This window comes from Gopherus flavomarginatus, chromosome 12, assembly GCF_025201925.1.
Source record: "Gopherus flavomarginatus isolate rGopFla2 chromosome 12, rGopFla2.mat.asm, whole genome shotgun sequence".
In the NCBI taxonomy this organism is placed as follows: domain Eukaryota; kingdom Metazoa; phylum Chordata; order Testudines; family Testudinidae; genus Gopherus; species Gopherus flavomarginatus.
Window position 1 is genome coordinate 94490 of NC_066628.1, and position 20108 is coordinate 114597.

Consider the following 20108-nt stretch of genomic DNA (forward strand, 5'->3'; position numbering starts at 1 on the left):
TGGCTGCTTCTGTGGTTTTAAACCTGGTTTATAGCAGTTTAGTTTGTGGTGCAAAACTAAATCGTTGTAGGCAGTTTGAAACTGCTCTTCGACCATCCCTGTACACAGCAGGCTGGGTCTCACTGAACCAGTTTAAAGTGGCCTGATAGGGTTTCTGTGGGGCCTGAGGCGTTTGGAATTGGGTTAAGGGGGGTCAGGGTGACAGGCTGAAGATGAGCTATAGGTTATGATTAAGGTTGAGGGGGTGGGATTACGGCTGGGGTGATAAATGGGAGAGTTATGGTTATGGTTTGTGGGTGGGATTGAATGGTTGGGTCAGGATTCAGACAGAAGGTTAGGGCATATGTGGGGTAGGGTCAAGGCAGGTGTGGGATCCCATTGGACTCACCCAGGGAACAGCTGGGATTTCCCTCCTGCACCTCTCCTCCTTCTATCCACAGCTATCCTGACAGCCCCCTTGTCACACCCACCCCCTCACCCTGCCCCCCAAGGCTCCCTGAACTTCCCTCTACTGCTGCTCCAGTTCTCCAGGTCACCCCCAGCTCTTGCCCCACCGTGTGCTCACTCTGACTGTTCCCTATTGTCATTGCCTTCCTCTATGTTGTGCCCCCCATTTTCCCTGACCAGTTCCTGCCCTGCCTGCTGCACCTATGTTCCCCCCATAGATCCTGTCCAGCTCATGTCATGCTGCCCTCTACTCCCAGTGCCACCTTCTCCCTGGTCCCCCTAAGCCATCCCCATCTTCCCTCCTGACTCCCTCTTCCAGCCCTCTGTGCTGTTCCTTCAGGCTGGTCCCCTAACACTTGGGGCCCCGGGGTGACGGCATAGCAGGTAGGGTGGAACGGGCGAGTTGGGCAGGGGTGTATTTGAACATGGGGTGGGGGGGTTGGTGGCTGTTGTCAATTGGGCGGGTGGCTTCTTTGGGCCGCTGATGATATGTGTGAGAGGCCCCACCTTGCCTCCTTTGAGGGAAGTGAATGGGGGGAGGGTGAATGAGGGGCTGACTGCTTTCCATTAGGGAGTAAGTGCAGGGGAAGGGGCTGCAGGTGTCTTCGGGGAGGATGTTCTCTGAGGAGGAGGGTTGCATGTGGTGATAGCAGTGGGGGAATATGAGCATGGGGGCAGATGCCTTCTGGGGGGGGCAATATGAGCAGGGAGGCAGGTCTCTGTGGGGGCTGCGTGTGGGGGGGGAGGTCTCTTTATGGAGGGGATGCAGCAGGGGGCGGAGGCCTGTGGAGGGCAATATGAGTGTAGGGGATGAGTCTCATGAGGGGGGGCAGGAAGTGTGGGGGGGAAATATGAGCATGAGGGACAAGTGCCTTCTGTGGGAGGGATGGGGGGAGCCAGGAGGGTGAGGGGGGCAATGTGGGGGGAGCAGGTGCCCTCTCTGGGGGTGGGAATATGAGCATGAGAGGACAAATGTCTTGTGGTGGGGGCAGGAGGCCTGTGGGGCACTATGATTGTGGGGGAGCAGGACTCTCTGTGGGGGGTTGGGGGGGCAGGAGGCCAGTGGGGGGGATGCATGTGGGGGCAGGACTCTCCGTGGCAGGGGCTGCGCAGGGGGGCAGGAGGCCCGTGGAGGGGGATGCATGCGGGGGAAGGACTCCCTGGGGGGGCCAGGGGGGCACTATGATCGCGGGGGGGGCAGGACTCTCCGCTGGGGGGGAGCAGGAGACCCGTGGGGAGGATGCGTGCAGGGCGGGACTCTCCGGGGGGGTAGCGGGGGGCAGGAGGCCGGGGGGGCACTATGATCGTGGGGGGGCAGAAGGTCCGTGGGGGGGGAAGCGTGCGGGGCGGGACTCTCCGGGGGGGGTAGCGGGGGGGCAGGAGGCCGGGGGGGCACTATGATCCCGGGGGGGGCAGAAGGTCCGTGGGGGGGGAAGCGTGCGGGGCGGGACTCTCCGGGGGGGGTAGCAGGGGGGCAGGAGGCCGGGGGCCACTATGATCGCGGGGGGACAGAAGGCCCGTGGGGGGGAAGCGTGCGGGGGCGGGACTCTCCGGGGGGGCAGGAGGCCGGGGGGGCACTATGATCGCTGGGGGGCAGAAGGTCCGTGGGGGGGGGAAGTGTGCGGGGGCGGGACTCCTCGAGGGAGGGAGGCGGGGGGGCACTATGATCGCGGGGGGGGCAGAAGGCCCGGGAGGGGGAAGCGTGCGGGGGCGGGACTCTCCGGGGGGGGTAGCGGGGGGGCAGGAGCCTGGGGGGCACTATGATCGCTGGGGGGCAGAAGGTCCGTGGGGGGGGGGAAGTGTGCGGGGGCGGGACTCCCCGAGGGAGGGAGGCGGGGGGGCACTATGATCGCGGGGGGGCAGAAGGCCCGGGGGGGGGAAGCGTGCGGGGGCGGGACTCTCCGGGGGGGGTAGCGGGGGGGCAGGAGGCCGGGGGGCACTATGATCGCTGGGGGGCAGAAGGTCCGTGGGGGGGGGAGGAGCGTGCGGGGGCGGGACTCCCCGGGGGAGGGTAGCAGGGGGGCAGGAGGCGGGGGGGCACTATGATCGCGGGGGGGCAGAAGGCCCGGGGGGGGGGAAGCGTGAGGGGGCGGGACTCCCCGTGGGGGGTTACGGGGGGGGCTGCGCGCGGTGCCGGAGCGGGCGGGGGGAGGCAGTCCCGCACCGCCCCCCGGCCCCGCAGGGGTTAACCCCGCGCCGGCACGAGGAGCGCTGGCCCCGGGTTGGCGGCGGGCGAGGAAACGGCAGCGCGTCTCCTAGCAACCGCGCGGCGTGCGGGATGCTGGAGGCGAGCGCCGGCCCCGGAGCCGCCCAGCCGCGCGCGCCGCCGCCGCACCGGAGCCGCCGGGGCCCGGGCATGGGGCGCTAGGAGCGGGGCCCCGCACCGGCGCGCGGGATCATGGGGCCGGGCCGCCGCGGGGCTGCCTAGGGGCGCCGGGCCCAGGTGAGCGGCGGGCGCGGGGGCGGCGGCGTGTGGGAGGCGGCAGCTGGGGCCGCGCGCGGCGCGTCCCTGCGGGGGGGGGGCGACTGTGTGTGGGTGTGCTTGTGCAAGGGTGCGTGTGTCAGCGTGCATACGTGTGCAAGGATGTGTGTGTCAGTGTCAGGCTGCAGCTTGTGTCATTGTGTGTGCCCCTGCTGGTGAGAGTGTATGGGGAGAGGACTGCAATTGTATCTGTGTGCAAGTGAGGGGATTGTGTCAGAGAGTGTGGCCAAGCTGCGTGTAGGCGCGGCCATGTCAGCATGTGCAAGATTGTGTAATTGTGGCTGTCAGCGTGTGCATCTGTCAGTGCGTGCGTGTGTGTGTGTGTGTGAGACTGCCAGTTAGTGTGTGCTACTTTGTGTCTGTGGGCTTGTCCCTGTGTGTGTAGGGTTCTCTGTGCTTGTGTCTGTGTGTGTTTGGAGGCTTGTGTGTTCAAGTACATGCTGGTGAGTGCATATTGGGTTGTGTGTGCATGCAAGTGTGTGACCATTTCAGTATGTACGTAAAGGTTGTGTGTCTGTATGTCTCTCTCCCTGTGGGATGGTAAAATTGTGTCTGTCTCTGTATTTCTGTGTGGGTGTATGTAGGGTTGTGTAAGATTGACTGTCAGTGTGATTATGTGTGTCTGCGTGTGTGATTGCGTGTCAGCAGGGTTCTCTCAGCGTGTGAGTGCACAAGTGTGTGCCTGTGTATTTTGGCTTGTTTCTCTCCCTCTGGGGATGTGGGTGTGTGTGTGAGGCCCACTCACCCCATTCATATCTTCTTTCTACTTCTGACTTGGCTGAAGTGGCTGCTCCTACAGCTGCTGTGTGTGTGTCCCCGTGTGTCTAGGATATATATGCCTGAATATAATTGTATCTTGTATGTATAGTGTTGTATCTCTGTTAGTGTGTGTGTGTATGCATGTGAAAGAGAGAGTATACAGTTGTGAGTGTGCTTAGTTATGCCTCTGCTTGTGTGTCTGTGTGTAGAATGTATAGAGTTGTGGGTTGTGTCTCTGTGTGTGGTTCATACAGGGTTGGAGGGGTTGCCTTTCTGCATGGGGGTATGCATCTGGTTGTGGCTTTGTGTCCATGTAGAGGGTTACGGCTGTGGGGCGGGGTTGTGTGTGGTTGTGTATCTGGGTGTAGCTGCTGCAATGTGGGGTGGGGGCTGGAGCAGGCCATATATCCAGAGGTGGTGCAGTGCTGCTAGCCATAGGGTGGGGTGTGCGGGGTTGTGGGTCCAAAAGCAGCGCTGGCTGGGAGCCTGGGCTCTTCTCCAGGGCAGGTGTGGATGAGGTAGCAAGGATAGCAGCCGGTCTGGGCGGGGGGAGCTTGGATGGGGCCATGCCAGGGGAGCCTGCAGGGGGGAGAGCTCCCTGGAAAGCTAGGGGGAGGGATGCTCCTCCCTCATTGTTAGTGCTTGCCCTACTGTGCTGCAGGGAGCAGGGTGGGGGCAGGGCTCATAGGGGGCGCTCCCCATGGCAGGCAGTGCTGAGGGACATGCTCTGTTTCATCCTGGAGATTCCTTACAATCCCTGTTGCTTTTCTCTTTGGGGTGAGCTTTTGGTTACTGTTCCAGCTGTGTAGCTGTTCAGCATCTTTCCTGTCCCACACCAGAGTTGTCTGCCTTTTGAGGGATCACTGTATGCCCAGCCCCTGAACCCCACCCCAGAGGCAGCTGCATTCCCGTGCTGGGTATGGAGTCAGTAGCGGAATTGAGGAGGGAGGCTGTGGCTGTACTAGGCCACAGGGTTCTGGGCTGCCAGGCTGGCTGGCAGGGATCCAGACTGGGCAGGACGGAGTGTGGCTGCCCAGCCCATGCTCTAGAGTGGGGCTGCCCTATAGGGATGTCAGCACTTGTTGAGTGGAATTGGAGCTGCCTGCTGGGGGTCATAGGTGCTGGAAGAGAGTTTGGGGAGCATAGCTCTGAGAAGGGGAGCTCCACCAGCGTGGCTAGAACTGCCCAATCCTGGCTCAGCTGGGAAATAGTTCCCCAGATCGTCCACTCACCCTCTGTAGGGTTCAGGGTTAGTGTCCCAAGCTCTCCTGCAGTCTCAGGCAGCTTCACTGTTTGCGGGGATTGTCAGGCCAGCGCGGGTCTGTAGTGTAACCCAGGGGAAGGGCTGAGGATGCCGTCCTCTGGGGTGTACCCTCCCTGCTGCCTCCCACCCCAATTCATCTCTGTGCCCTTCCTCCCGTCATGCCCTCTGCCCCTCTCGGGATTTTCTGTGTCTGCCCAAATGGGTGTCCCAAAGGCAGCTGAAAGAGCCTCTGACCAGTGCTTGTGCTGTGCAGGGGCTGCGCTACGTTCACAGAGGCTTGTGCTTCTTAACTCTGCCCCTGCTTCGTTAGGGTGGTGAAGAGGGACGGGGAGCCCCATGCAAAGCCAGCTGGAATCGGTCTCCTCTCCATGCAGCTATGCAGTGCTCTGGGGAGTGAGTGCTGGCCGAGGCTGTCTGCGGGGTGGCAGTGATGGGGATGCTGCCATCCCACAGAGGTGCTCCTTAAAGCCAGGATCCCAGGAGTCAGAGGGAAGATGGGGAGGGACGTTTCTGGTCTGGTGTGGGTGAGCAGGTTTTACCTTGTCACACTTGTCTCCTTTGTGAGGTTATGGAAAGCCCTATCTCTGCATAGGGGGTGGGGGGAGCACGCAGCAGTTTAGGGTGCACTGGATAGGGTGGCAGAGCGAAGGGAAGCTGGGGGTCTGGAGAGAGGGACAAGGCTCTAGGCTGGAAAATATTCCCCTCACCTCCCCGTCCTGCTACTGGCTTCATGTGGATGGATCAGACCTGGGAGTAACGGGACTGAAGGGTCAGATTTCAGTGGTGTTGGGGTGGCTGGACAGCTGGAAATGACAGTAGTGGCAGAGGGGCTGGAGTGCTGTGCAGGTAGATGGTGTGAGGGAGGGGTGGCAAAAGGGATGGATGGATACAGAGGTGTGTGTCGGGATGGATGGATAGAAGGGTGAAACCAGACACAGATACAGAGATCATATTGACAGATGTGTAGGGTGGTGAGGGATAGAAAGTTGGCTGGATTTGAAGGAATAGGTAGATGTGTGTGAAGGAGAGTGCATGGTGATGGATAAAGGGGTGTGCATGGAGACAGATGGTGTTGGAGGGGTGTACGGGGATGAATGAATGGATAGGTAGATGGGTGTGAAGACAAGCGTGTGGTGAAGAATAGAGGGTGTGAATGGAGATAGATGGTGTTGGAGGGATGAATGGATAGAATGGTGCATATAAGGATGGGTGGATGTTGTGGAAGGATGAGTGCTTAGGTCAGTGGCTTGGCGTGTATGTGTGGGGAACAGGAAGTATGATGATGGACAGACATTTCCTGAGGGATGATGGACAATCAGGGCTCTAGCTATGTCTTTGCTAGACAGATGGGTATATATGGTGTGTTTGGAGGGGTGGATGGTAGATCTGTCTGGGGATGGACAGAGCGTGAGCCATCTCTGGGGATGGATGTGGGGAGATTTCGGTCTCTGGGGGCAGGAGGGTCCTTGGTGGTAGAGTTATGGGAGATGAAGGATTAACTGGAGTGAGTGTCTCTTTGACGCTAATTGTTTCCCTTTGGTTCTCATTCTGCTCACATGCTTCCACAGCCTCCCAGCCAGCTTGTTCGTCAATCAGCTGTCACTCTGTCAGGGCCGCTTCCTGACGGACACGCTCTGGTGCCGGCTAGGCTCCCTCCCAGAATACTGACCTAGTAAGGAGTGGGGAGCTAGGTCACAGAGCACCAGGAAAATATGCTTATACAAGAATATTGTTGAGTTAGCACTCAAAGATGTATCATCTCCCTCCCACAGTCCTGCTGATGTCCCACAGCCCTGACAAGAGGGTCCTCCCACCCCATAGCCAGTCCCCCTTAATCCTGACCCACAGCCACCAGCTTCCCTAGCAAGGATTCCATCTGTTCTGCCCATATCCCTCAATCCTGATCCCTAGCCTGGGCCCCTCTGCTCTGCCCACATCCCTCAATCCGACCTGCTGTCCCAGCCTGGGTCCCCTCCACTCTGTCCACATCCCTCAGTCCTGACCCACAGCCCCCTGCTGTCCCAGCCTGGCTCCACTCTGCTCTGCCCACATCCCTCAGTCGTGACCCGCAGACCCCTGCTGTCCCAGCCTGGGCCCCCTCTTCTCTGCCCATATCCCTCAATCCCGACCCCCAGACACCTGCTATCCCAGCCTGGGCCCACTCTGCTCTGCCCACATACCTCAATCCTGACCCACAGCAACCTGCTGTCCCATCCTGGGTCCCCTCCACTCTGCCCATGTCCTCAATCCCGACCCGCAGCCACCTGCTGCGCCAGCCAGGGTGCCCTCCTCTCTGCCCACATCCCTCAATCCTGACCCACAGCCCCTGCTGTCCCAGCCCTGCCGATGCCCCTCAGTTCGATCCCACATCCTCCCCACACTTTTCTAGTTTATTTTAAGAGGCAGCTACAAAAGCTCTGCAGCATTTGATGGCTACAAAGGGCTCTTGGGGCTTCAGGTTTGAGGCGAGTCAGGCATGAGGAATGTGTGTGCGTCGGTGACCCCGATGTCAGCAGCCACCCTGCTCCATGCCTGGATCAATCGCTTGCATGAGTCACTGAGCAGGGAAAGTAGGACGCGGGCAACTCCTGGCATGATTGTCCCCTGAGTTGGGGTGGGCAGCCCCTGCACATGGAGCCTGACAGGGAACTAGGATCAGGGCGCTGGACTGTGGGAAGATGCCAGCCACACACACAGCAAGGGCCCAAGTCCTGAGGCTGTGGGAGGAGGGACAGCTCTCGCCAGGGGGAGAGACACTGAAACCAACTGGGGACCCTGGTAGCCCCCAGTGTTCCTGTCCCCAAAATCAGGCAGAGATGGAGTTAATGCACACCTAGGAGTCAGGACTCACAGGTTCTCTCCCAGGCATTGCTGTGTGATTCTGTCTCTCTCTCTTAGGGACTAACCTGCCCCCTATTACCTCGCAGTCCCAAATGGATTGATCCCAATAACCCCTGTGTGGCAGGGCAGGGCCATTACGGGTTTGTCACAGATAGGGACTGAGGCGTAGTGACTGGCCCAGGGTCACACAGGCAGTCTGTGGCAGAGCTGGAAACTGAACCCAGGGCTCCACAGTCCTGGACTCATGTTTGGTGTCGGATACTCTCTCCCATCCCTGGGCAGTGGGGTTGCCTGTGTGCCCCAGCCCTGGGAATTCGCTGCCTGGCAGGACCCAGATATTGGGTGAGCAACTGTGCAACTTTAATCTGCAAAGTTGGTAAAACTTGTCACTAGTGAGCTGTGTCTAAGGGACCTGTGGGCCCCGGTCCTCCTGAACTCTAATTACCTCCTGGCATCCTAGGCAAATCCCCCATGCTCCACTCTAGACATGGCTGCATCTCAGCACCATGCAAGGGATCCTTGTATAAACAGCACCTAGGTCCCACCCCAGAGGCGGCTGCATCTTAGCAGTGGATATGGGATCCCTGTATAAACAGCACCCAGGCCCCACCCCAGAGGCGGCTGCATCTTAGCACTGGTTGAGGGATCCCTGTATAAATAGCCCCTGTGCCCCACCCCAGAGGCAGATGAATCTTAGCACCAGGTAAGGGAGCCCTTTATAAACAGCCCCCGCGCCCCACCCCAGAGGCGGCTGCATCTCAGCACTGGGCAAGGGATCCTACTATGTTGGCTGTGTAGAGTTGCTGGGGAACAGCTGCATCCCCCTCCGAGTGCTGCTACCACTCCCTGTTAATGAGGCATCATGGATGGGAAATGTCAGGGTGTTTTCCATGGAGACCTGCTGTGGGGAGGAACAGGCTCTGGCTGGGCTGCGTGTAACCAAGGGCATTTCACAGCAAAGGCAGAGGGGCTGGGGGAGCCAGAGCGGGGGAGGCTGCATTGAGTTGGCACAGCTGGCGTGTTCCCAGCTCCCAGCTGAACCCTTTCAGCCCGAGGGGAGCCCTTTGCTAACAGCATGTGAGGCTACTCCTCTGCCCCCACAAATGCGGCCACCTCTGGGGCAGAGCATGTCAGCCAGGAAACTGCCACATAGTAACACTGCAGAGGACAGCCAATCCTGCTCCAGGGGATGCAGAACTAGTTCACCTGCGCACTGAACCGAGACTTAGAGGAAAGGACCCACTACCCACCTCCCTGCAGCCCAGCCCAGCCCCTAGCAGTGCCCTGGGGCAATGGGGAGCCCTGACTGCCTGGGGAGAGCCCCCTGCTGCCCCCGACCCACTCCCTGCAGCACAGCCCCTAGCACTGCCCTGGGGCAATGGGGAGCCATGACTGCCAGGGGAGAGCCCCCTACTGCCCCAGCCTAGCTCCCGGCAGCACAGGCCCATAGTGCTGCTGTGAGGCCAGCACTAACTGAGAGGGTTAAATGACCCCTGATGAATCACCTCAACCCCCAACACCTCCACTGAGCCCCCCACTCATAGGATCATAACCCCACTGAGACCTCCCACCCAAGGGTGCATACCCCCAAGACCTCCACCTAAAGGATCATACCTCAAACACCCTCACTGAGCCCCCCAGCCATGGGATCACGCCCCCAACATTCCCACTGAGCCCCCCAGCCATGGTGCATACCCCCAACACCTTCACTGAGCCTCCCTGAGAGTATACCCCCCCCAACAAACATGCCCAGCCCCCCGATTACACCCCAACCCGGAGAGCCTCCAGCCTGGGAATCATATCCTTGCCCTGACTCTCACCCCTGCCAATATGCCATGATGTAATTCTGCCTTCTCTCATACCCCCTGCTCTCCCGGCTTCCCGCCTGAGTGTTGATGAGCTGACCTGTCCCACTCTCATTACTGCAGCGCTATTTATAGATTATTAGGGTTGGAAGGGACCTCAAGAGATCATCTAGTCCAACCCCCTGCTCAAAGCAGGACCAATCCTTGGGGGAAGCGGGGAGCCTCAGCCCCTGGGCAGCAGCTGCTGAGGCTGAGGACAGGTTGTGTGGAGTCTGGCCCAGGGATGAAGCCAGCTGGCCTGACCAGAACTAGGCTGAGTCCCCTCAAACTTGTAACACATAGTGGGGAGCAGGCAGGGTTGGTGCTCGCACCCAGCTGATGGAGGTGAAAGGGGGCAGGTTCAGGGTGTTTTATCTGTTCCTCTAGTAGGTTACAGCGGTGGGCGTCAGGCCTGTGGGATTCTATCCCTCACTCTGGGAGGGCAGTGTGGGGGCTGGGAAGCATGTTGGGGGTGTCTGTGCATATTGGGGGGGTCACAGTGCTGTTCTCTGTGTGGCGCGAGTAAAGTTGGGGCACTGGGCTGTCTCTGTCTCCGCATGGTGCTTGTGATCCTCGGCATACCAGGAGACTCCTGCACCTTCATCTGCGATGTAGTGGCCACAGATACTGAGCAGAATTGGGGGGCTCCCCCACTTCCCACCAGTGTCTGCTTCCCTGACTGTGGGGGGTGGAGCCCTAGCTGAACTCCCATCACCACCCCTGGGGATGCTCCCCGTTTTCTGGTGACCTCATACAAGAGGGGAAGCCACATGCAGCTATAGAGCATGGAGAGAACTCAGGCACCTTGGTTCCCAGTCTCAGCCTCCCCCACCCCCAAATGCAGGAGGCTTGGCTGCCAGACTCCCATATGGATGGGGGGTGTCTCTGCTTTGATGCTGGCAGAAGATGTGCTGCCCCCAGCTATCACATGCAGCTTGCTCCCAATATCTGGGTTTCCCAGGCTGCAGGGTGGGCTCATCCTCTGCCCCAGTCAGTCTCCATCATTGGGGCTGGATTAGAGCCGATGGCCCCTAGAGGGGACAGGCCCCGTGTCCCATAGCCTACCCCCTGAGCCAGTCAGTTCCCTCCCCTGGGGCCAGATAGGAGCCAGCACCCCCTGGAGAGGAAAGGCCCCATGTCCCATTCCCCGCCCCTGAGCCAGCCAGTCCCCTGCCCTGAGGCTGGATCAGAGCTGGCATGGCCTGTAGGGCAGAGTCCTTGAGCTGGGTGTAGTGCTGAGTAGGATAGTGGGATTCCCTTCAGAGTCTTGGTTGTTACCCTTGCAGGGTGGGCAGGGCTGGGGCACCCCGTGGTGGAATTCTGACCTCCCTCCTCCCCCCAGTAACCAGATCTCTCCCCTACACTCTGTTTTCAGAACACCACGTGAGCCGCTCCCGGAGGAAGAGCGTCCCTGCAGGGAAGCAATACAGCATCAACATGGACGCACCCCCGGCACCCCCATTCCGGCCCTCGGTGAGAGACCTCCCCTGCCCTGACACACATGGAGACACGCAGTCACCCTCACACTGGCACATGGGTCTGCACTCTCATGGGCACTTCTACTCACTGATTCACACCCCCCAGACTCACACTCGCTGACAGAAGGACTGACGCTCAGAGGCTCTCACAGGCGCACTCGCGCGCACATACACGTTCATGCTCACTGCCCCCCAGGTGCATGGGTTCTCTGAGAGGGTAGTGGAGTTAAGTGGTTAGAGCAGGGGAGCTTTCACTCTTCTCCCAGAGCCGGGGATAGAACCCCTGAGTCCTGGCTCCCACTCCATCCCCCCAAACCCACTAGCTCCCACTCCCTTCCCAAGTTGGCACTAAAACCCAGGAGTCCTGGCTCCCTCAGTGCCCCCTCACCATCTCACTCTGTCTATCCCCTACCCACAGCAGGGCTTCCTGAGCCGGCGTTTGAAGAGCTCCATCAAACGGACAAAGAGCCAGCCCAAACTGGACCGGACCAGCAGTTTCCGCCAGATCCTGCCACGGTTCCGAAGTGCTGACCATGACAGGTGAGAGCGCCCCTCCGGTCCATATCCCACCTCATGGCACTGCTGCAGAGAGCAGCGTGGGGCTCCAAGGCACAGACTCTGCCCACACTGCCAGGGATCACTACCCTGGTCAGGGACCCCAGTTCCAGGCACACATAATGTCAACTGTCTCTTCCTTCTCCATGGGAACGGCTGCCCCATACCAAAGGCAGTTGCATCTCGAGGGATCCCTGTATTAACAGCCCCTGCAACCCACCTCGACAGTAGGCATGTCAGTAGTGATGGGCAGACAGTTATGGGGCTTCGTTGATAAAACTTTGTTATGACCTCAGGTGACAGGAGGATGTTGCATAGGGGGGATTGTCCCCTCCAGTCCGTTCTCTGCAGGGGGCTGTGCCCTGTTGCACTTCCTGCATCTGGAGTTGCTGATGTCGCTTTCAGAGGTGTACTCTCCATTTGGGGGTTGTGTAGGACTGGGAAAGGAGGAGTTGGGGGGAGGGAAAAGAGGAGAGGGCATTGTGGATGGGAGGCAGCCAATGATGGGAAGGAAGCTGGGGAAGCGGAGGAGGAGGGCAAGAAGGAAAGAGAGCAGTGGGAGGCAACTGGGCATTGAGGGAGGCAGCCAGTGGTGGGGTGGGAATGGGGGAGCTGAGGGGAAAGAGGCACCCAGTGGAGGGAATGGTGAGGGGAGTGGTTGAGGGAGGTAACCAGTAGGGAGGAATGGGGAGGAAGCAGCCAGTGGAGGGCAGGAAAGGGAGGTAGCCAGTAGGAGGGATGGAGGGTGGGAGAGGCAGCCAGTGTGAGAAGGGGTGGGAATGGGGGTGGGGGGAGGCAGCCAGCTGGGGAAGTGGGGCTGGCAGGCGGAAGTGGTGCTGCTGGGTGCCGGGAGCTGTTTATAGCCGGAGATGGTGGGTGGGAGCCAGGAGCAGAAGCCGGATCCGGCTTGGCAGAGTTCCCAGCCCTGGCCCGACTGATCCTCTCTGCCTCCCTGGCTGCTGGAGCCTGGCTCGGCCCCCCCGCGTCCCTGCCCCACCCGGTGAGTCCTCACTGGCCCAGTGCGGAAAGCAGGGAGCAGGGAAGGCACAAGCAGGGGGCACAGACACCTGGCCAAGTGGGTGTGGGGACATGAGGGGGCCCAGGTGCATGTGTATGTGGTGCATGCATGTCAGTGTGTGTGTGCTTTTGTGACGTGTGCGTGTGCATGTGAGAGGTTAAAGCCATGCCAAACTTTTACTGTATGAGGAGCTGAGTGACTCAGGATTGAGAGACTTTCATGTTAGGATCCAGCAAGATTGACCACAGGGGTGGGGTGGGAAGAAAGTAAACCCCCTCCCAACGCACACAAGCACACGCACATGCACACTCATGCACACATTCACGTGCACACGCTCATGCACACAGGCACACACCTGTGCACACGCACAGGTGCACATGCACGTATACACACACACTCATGCACACAGGCACACACCTGCGTGTGCACGCGCGCGCACACAGGCACACATCCATGTATACATACATACTCATTCACACAGGCACACACCTGCACGCACATGCGCACACACACACAGAGGTGCACATGCACGTATACATACACATTCAGGCACACAAGCACACACTTGCGTGCGCACACACACAGGCACACATGCATGTATACACACACACTCCTGCACACAGGCACACACCTGCGCGCACACATGCACACACACACACAGAGGCGCACATGCACGTATATACACACACTCATGCACTCCTAAATGCTGGTTTGTAGAAGCTCTGCTCTAGGCATTAGCTGGGGCAAGTCTCTGGCCTGCACAATAGCGGGGGGCAGGGGCAGACGTCACTATATGATCACGATGGTCCCTTCTGGTCGTAGAACTTCTGCATCTTCCACAGCCGGGTGCAGCCCAAGCATGGCTGACTGGGGACAAACCAAGGTGGGAGGGCTCCCGGAGAAAGGAAGTAAGGTGGGGGCTGCTCTGCCTGTGCCCTAGTGCAGCACTAGGGGTGCTGTGCCAAAGGGTGTGGGATGCACTCCCTTCAGCATCAGGGCTGGCCCCAGTTGGGGATGCTGTGCTCCAAGGCAGGGAAGGAAACACACGGGGCCTGGGCTCCAGTGTCCTGGCCACATTCGGGCACCATGGAGTCCCTGGAGCCTCACTAGGGTATTGCTTGGGTACAAGGTTCTCCTGCCCATCCGGTTTCACACTCCTGTTCTGTTTCTATAGTCCTCTCACCCCAGCCCAGAGTGGCTGCATCTCAGTATTTGTGTGACGTATAACGTCTATAGAGCTGTGCAGGCTCTCTGTGTATAGGAGGGGCAGGCATGTGGATGGAGGCTGTATGGAGGCATAGCAGGGGGCAAACGGGGGAGTGCCTGTGATCTGCCCCCCATTTGTAGACAGCTCCCGGTGCAGCTGTCTTGGTATCTGGACTCCTGGCTCCCCACCAGGTTTGGGATCCCCAACCCCTACCTTGTCCCATAGCCCAGTTGCCTCCCCTCTGGCCCTACCCCAGTGTCTTCAGCAGCCTCTCAACCCTGCTTGGGCTCCCCATTCACATCCCCGGCTTCCTCCGTTCCTATGTCTCTGGCTCTTCTCCCCCCAGCCTGGGCTTCCCACTCCTTGTATTCTCTGCCTGCCCCCCAGGCTCCCCAAGTTCAAACTGGGTTTCCCCCCTGTCCTGTTCCCTGTCTGGGTTCCCCCGGGCCTGCTCCAGGGCTCCCTTCCACAGGCCCCTGCTCTGCCTGGCACCCCAGGCCCACTGCCGACACATCCCTGCCTGGCTGGGTGAGTATTTTTAGCGGCGCCCGCCCCCACTCTGCTTCAGTGACGGCAGAGCCGAGCCCAGCCGAGCTCTGAGTCGCTGCCTCCTGGAGACGCAGGGGCCTCTCCGCTTACGCAGCCCAGTCGCTAAAAATAACCCGCTGGGGGCAGCCACTCACCTGCACCATTTGTGGGGTGCCTTGTGTGTCCTCGCCAGCATGGGGCATCCTCAGGGAACTGAGAGCCAGGACTCCTGGGTTCTATCCCTGGCTTGGGGGACTGGGGGGTCTAGTGAGTTTGGGGGGCTGGAAACCAGAACTCCTGGGTTCTATCTCTGGCTTGGAGGATCGGGGGCAGGGGGGTTGGGGACTAGTGGGTTGGGGGGCTGGGAGCCAGGACTCCTGGTTTCTGTCTCTAGCTTGGAGGATCGGGGGCGGGGAGGGGGGGTTGGGGTCTAGTGGATTGGGGGGGCTGGGAGCCAGGACTCCTGATTTCTATCTCTGGCTTGGAGGATTCGGGGGGTTGGGTGTCTAGTGGGTTGGGGGGGCTGGGAGCCAGGGCTCCTGGGTTCCATCCCCAGCTCAGGGAGGGCTGTGGGAGTTAGCAGGTTGAGATGGGGGGGTTCTAGCCCCAGCTGGGAGGGGGGAGAGGTTGACGTCTAATGGGTTTGTAGCAGGGTTTGGGAGTCAGGATACCTGGGTTCTATACCCAGCTCGAGGAGGGGCATGGGGTCTAGTGGATTTTGGGGCGGGGACTGGAAGCTCCTGTGTTCTGTCTTTGGCTTTTGCCAGAGACTAGAGTGATTTTGCAGGGGGGTGGGTGGGTGTTAAATCCCTTTCCCCTCTGTGTCTCAGTTTCCTGCTCTGTAACAGGGAGGTAATGGTGCTGCCCCTCTGTCCCTGTTCTAATGTGGCTTGGTGTCTATGAAAATGCTATGTGATTTACCTGTGGGTTGCAGCCTCCCAGGATGACCCCCAGGGACCCTGCTTGGGGCCCTCCTCCCCACTCAGTTAATTTGTGTTTGTCTCTGACTCTTTCTCTCTTTCTCTCTCTCTCTTGTTCTGCGGTCCAGACCCCCCGGCAGTGCAGAATTGTCTATAGGGGCCCCTCCCATGGCCAGCCGCTGAATCCCCCAGGTACCCCCCGTCCCGGGCACCAGCTGTCTGTGTGGTCTCACCAGTGCCATGGCCACAGCTAGGGCATGTTCTGCACACACCCCGGGAGGCTGTAGGACCCCCTGCCCCCATAGCTTGGCTGCCCACACGCCCCCCTCAGTGGCTCCAGAGCCTATGTCTCAGTTGTCTCCCCCTCCTTCTCCCCTGTCCCATGCTTGTGTCATGGCACCAGATTCACTGTGTTTGATCCCGCTGCACTGGACTCACTCCAATGACACGAGACACAGGGCCCACAAGCCCCCCATCTCACCAGCTCCCCTCCCCTGCAGAGCCCGCCTCATGCAGAGCTTCAAGGAGTCTCACTCCCACGAGTCCCTGCTGAGCCCTAGCAGCGCGGCTGAGGCCCTGGAGCTCAACCTGGATGAGGACTCCATCATCAAACCCGTGCACAGCAGCATCCTGGGCCAGGAGTTTTGCTTTGAGGTGCGGCAGCCCAGCCCGGGGCACTAGCACCTACAAGGGAGCAGGGCCCAGGGACTAGGAGCCACTGGGTTCTGTCCCTGGCTCTGGGAGGGGAGTGGGATCCAGTGGGTTAGAGCAAGGGGGCTGGGAGCCTGGGTTCTATCTCAGGTCTGGGAGGGAAGTAGGGTCTGGGGGGTTAGAACAGGGGGCCTGGGAGCCTTGATTCCTGGGTTCTATCCCAGCTCTTGAAGGGGAGTGGGGTCTGGTGGGTGGGTTAGGGCAGCGGTCTGGAAGCCAGGATTCCTGAGTTCTGTCCTCAGCTCTGGGAGGGGAGTGGGGTCCGAGGGGGGTTGAACTCAGGGGCTGGGAGCCAGGACTCCTGTGTTCTCTCCCCAGCACTGCAAAGGGAAGATGTATGGCTGGGCACCCCGTCAGGGTGTATGGAAGTACATGTGGCGCTGCTCAGCTGCTCCTCATTCTCTCTTCCTCAGGTCACCACTGCGTCCGGCACCAAGTGCTTTGCTTGCCGCTCAGCCGCAGAGCGCGACAAGTGGATCGAGAACCTGCAGCGAGCCGTGAAACCCAACAAGGTGCTGTAGTGGAGGGAAGTTGGGGGGCAGGGGAGCCCCGGGGGAAGAGGTGGATACTGGCTGACAGGAGAGCTAAAGGGCAGGAGGCTTGGTCCAGCCCCCCACAGCTGTGCACACGTCCCTCTTTCCCCACATGTTCGCCTGCTGCCCTGCTCCTCCGGAGTTGTGTCCTCCTGCCTGAAGCTACTGTTACAGCCCCAATTTACCACAGAGCACACGCAGTTCCCCACAGCAACAACCCACCTGCCTGCGTCCAGTAGCACTGACCCACACACCTCATAGCATTGACCCCTGCCTGGGTCTCATAGCACCGACTCACACACCCCATAGCACCGACCCCTGCCTGGGTCCCATAGCACCAACCCACACAGCCCATAGCACCAACCCACCTGCCTGGGTCCCATAGCACCGACCCACACACCGCATAGCACAGACCCCAGCCTACATCTTCATCCCCCTGCCTGTGCCCCATAGCCCTGATCCACCTGCGTGTCCCTGTTCCTACACCCCATAGCACTGACCCCTACCTACATCCTCATCCCCCCAACTTGCCTGCACCCGATCTCCCTGTGCTCCATAGCACTGACCCCCATCTAACCCCCTGTGCCCCCCAGGATAACAGCCAGCACCCCCCCATCTAACCTCCTGTGTCCCCCAAGGTAACAGCCAGCCTCCCCACCCCATCTAACCTCCCATGCCCCCCAGGGTAACAGCCAGCCTCCAAGCCCCATCTAACCCCCTATGCCCCCCAGGATAACAGCCGGCGGGTGGACAATGTGCTGAAGCTGTGGATCATTGAGGCACGGGAGCTGCCACCCAAGAAGCGCTATTACTGCGAGCTGTGCCTCGACGACATGCTCTACGCCCGCACCACCAGCAAGATGCGCACGGACAATGTCTTCTGGGGCGAGCACTTCGAGTTCAACAACCTGCCAGCCGTGCGCACCATCCGCCTGCACGTCTACAAGGACACGGACAAGAAGCGCAAGAAGGACAAGAGCAACTACGTGGGCATGGTCAGCATCCCCATTGCCAGCGTCACCGGGCGCCACTTCGCCGAGCAGTGGTACCCGCTCAGCCAGCCCAGCACCAGCAAGAGCAAGGCCGGCTGCCCTGCTGTGCGTGTCAAGAGCCGCTTCCAGACCATGAGCATCCTCCCCATGGAGCTGTACAAGGAGTTTGCTGAGTATGTGACCAACAACTACCGCATGCTGTGTGCCGTGCTGGAGCCGGTCCTGAGCGTCAAGAGCAAGGAGGAAGTGGCCTGCGCGCTGGTGCACATCCTGCAGAGCACTGGCAAAGCCAAGGTACGGGAGAGTGGGAGGGACGGTGGCAGAGTTGGAGGACAAAGTGCCCTCTGAATTGTCTACCTCTCAGGTCCTTCTGGGCACGAGGTGGGGAGGTTTGGGGTGTTGGGTCCCCTCGCTCACTCCCCCGACCGGGCCTAACCCCTGCAGGATTTCCTCTCGGACATGGCCATGACGGAAGTTGATCGGTTCATGGACCGGGAGCACTTGATATTCCGGGAGAACACCCTGGCCACGAAAGCCATAGAGGAGTATCTGAAACTCATTGGCCAGAAATACCTCAAGGACGCCATCGGTGAGTGAGGGAGGGGGAGGCATTTGCTTACCCTCGTGGGTGTGGGTGCACGCACGCACTGTGGGTGAGTCTGGGTCCTGTGCATGTGAAGGGAGGCATGTGGGTCTGTGCACCGTGCCTGCAGGGATCTGTATGCCCAGAGGGTGGGATCTGTGCTCTGGGGTTTAGGGGCGTTAGCCCTGTACCCAGCCTGGTGATGGGGTGTGATCCCCAACCGAACAGCTGGTCCTGGCACTGGGATACACCTGAGTTGACATCTCACTCCATCTGGTCTCTGGAGAGGCTGGTGGAGTACCCCCTCCCCAGCTTCAGGCCCCTGACGGATAGGATGGAGTGTGCAGGGAGGTAGGAGCTGGTTCCTGGGGCTGTGTCTGGCCTGGCACCCCACTCCCTGCCTCACTAGCTCTCTGCCCTCTGTTCCTGCAGGCGAGTTCATCCGGGCGCTCTACGAGTCAGAGGAGAACTGTGAGGTTGACCCCATGAAATGCTCCTCGTCCACCCTGCCTGACCACCAGGCCAACCTGCGTATGTGCTGTGAGCTGGCGCTTTGCAAGGTCGTCAATTCGCACTGGTGGGTGCCAGCTGGCAGAGGCATGGGGGCATGTTCAGGGGCAGGGAGTGAGCAGGTGCTGTGCAGGGTGGAGGCAGGAGGTGGAGGGCCAGGGGAGGGAAGAGGTGGTGAGGGCACTGAGAGTTCAGGCAGGAGCTGAGGAAGGTGTGTGCCCTATGGCGAGGTATATGGGGGACTCCGGAGCTCACTGATGTCCCTGCCACCCCTGCACTCTGTTCCCATGGGAGCTGAAGGCCATCGGTGCCCTGTGGAGGGGGGTGGGCTCAGGGCTGTGTGTGGGTCATTGATGACCCCTCTGCCCTCCCCTCAGCGTGTTCCCGCAGGAGCTGAAGGAGGTCTGTGCCCTGTGGGGAGCGCACGGGCTCTGGGGGTGGCTCATGGGCTCTGGGGGCATATGGTCTCAGAAGGCCTGGGGGTCACTGATGGCCCTTCACCCTCCCCACAGCGTGTTCCCACGGGAGCTGAAGGAGGTGTTTGCCTCGTGGCGTCTGCGCTGCGCTGAGAGGGGCCGTGAGGACATCGCTGACCGGCTGATCAGTGCCTCGCTCTTCTTGCGCTTCCTGTGCCCGGCGGTCATGTCGCCCAGCCTCTTTGGGCTCATGCAGGAGTACCCGGACGAGCAGACGTCCCGCACGCTGACCCTCATCGCCAAAGTCATCCAGAACCTGGCCAACTTCAGCAAGTGAGAGATGCACCATGGACCAGGGCATCAGGGTGGGACATCATGGGTGTGGGGAATGCTGTTTTTAGGGGGGCGACTTAGGGTTCTACACCCTGCTGACTCAAGCCCCCCACCCTTGGCAGGTTTCAGCCACACAGAAGAGTATGTGTCATTCAGAGATGAGTTCCAGGAGGGTTCTGTGCATTGTATGGGGCTGTATGTAGGGAGTGCCCGCTGGCAGGGTCAGCAGCAAAGGAGTACATGACGTTCGTGATCGAGTTCCTGGGTGGGAGTGGGTTAGCATGGGAGGGGGCCTCGGTGTTGTATGGGGGGGTTCTGTACCCCACTGACCCACCCCCCTCAACCCCACACCAGGTTCGGCAGCAAGGAGGAGTACATGGCATTCATGAACGAATTCCTGGAGCTGGAGTGGGCCAGCATGCAGCAGTTCCTCTATGAGATCTCAAACCTCGACACTCTGACCAACAGCAGCAGCTTTGAGGGCTACATTGACCTGGGCCGCGAGCTCTCTACGCTGCACGCTCTGCTCTGGGAGGTCATGCCCCAGCTCAGCAAGGTACAGAGACCTTGGACATGGGGCTAGGAGCCACGACTCCTGGGTTCCTTCCCAGCTCTTGGAGGGGAGTGAGGGACGAAAGCCAGAACTCCTGCATTCTCTCCTGGCTCTAGGAGGGGAGTGGGGACTAG

At 60.1% G+C, this 20108-nt stretch overlaps 1 protein-coding gene across 9 annotated transcripts in view; it reads left to right on the forward strand.

Annotated features, from left to right (window-relative positions):
* Positions 1 to 20108, forward strand: part of SYNGAP1 (synaptic Ras GTPase activating protein 1) — a 48922-nt gene that overhangs the window by 14391 nt on the left and 14423 nt on the right. For 8 of the 9 annotated variants that reach the window (XR_007768714.1, XR_007768715.1, XM_050919127.1 and 5 more), the window contains 9 exons: positions 11013 to 11110; positions 11534 to 11655; positions 15844 to 15997; positions 16468 to 16566; positions 17319 to 17873; positions 18024 to 18168; positions 18595 to 18739; positions 19185 to 19421; positions 19776 to 19977. Coding sequence is in view for 7 of the 9 variants with exons in the window: in XM_050919127.1 (XP_050775084.1) it covers positions 11013 to 11110; positions 11534 to 11655; positions 15844 to 15997; positions 16468 to 16566; positions 17319 to 17873; positions 18024 to 18168; positions 18595 to 18739; positions 19185 to 19421; positions 19776 to 19977 (1757 nt within the window). In the remaining 2 variants the exon portion in view is untranslated. Of the gene's footprint in view, positions 1 to 2830; positions 2891 to 11012; positions 11111 to 11533; positions 11656 to 15843; positions 15998 to 16467; positions 16567 to 17318; positions 17874 to 18023; positions 18169 to 18594; positions 18740 to 19184; positions 19422 to 19775; positions 19978 to 20108 lie in introns of those variants that run through there. The other variant, XM_050919131.1, reaches the window with a different exon arrangement.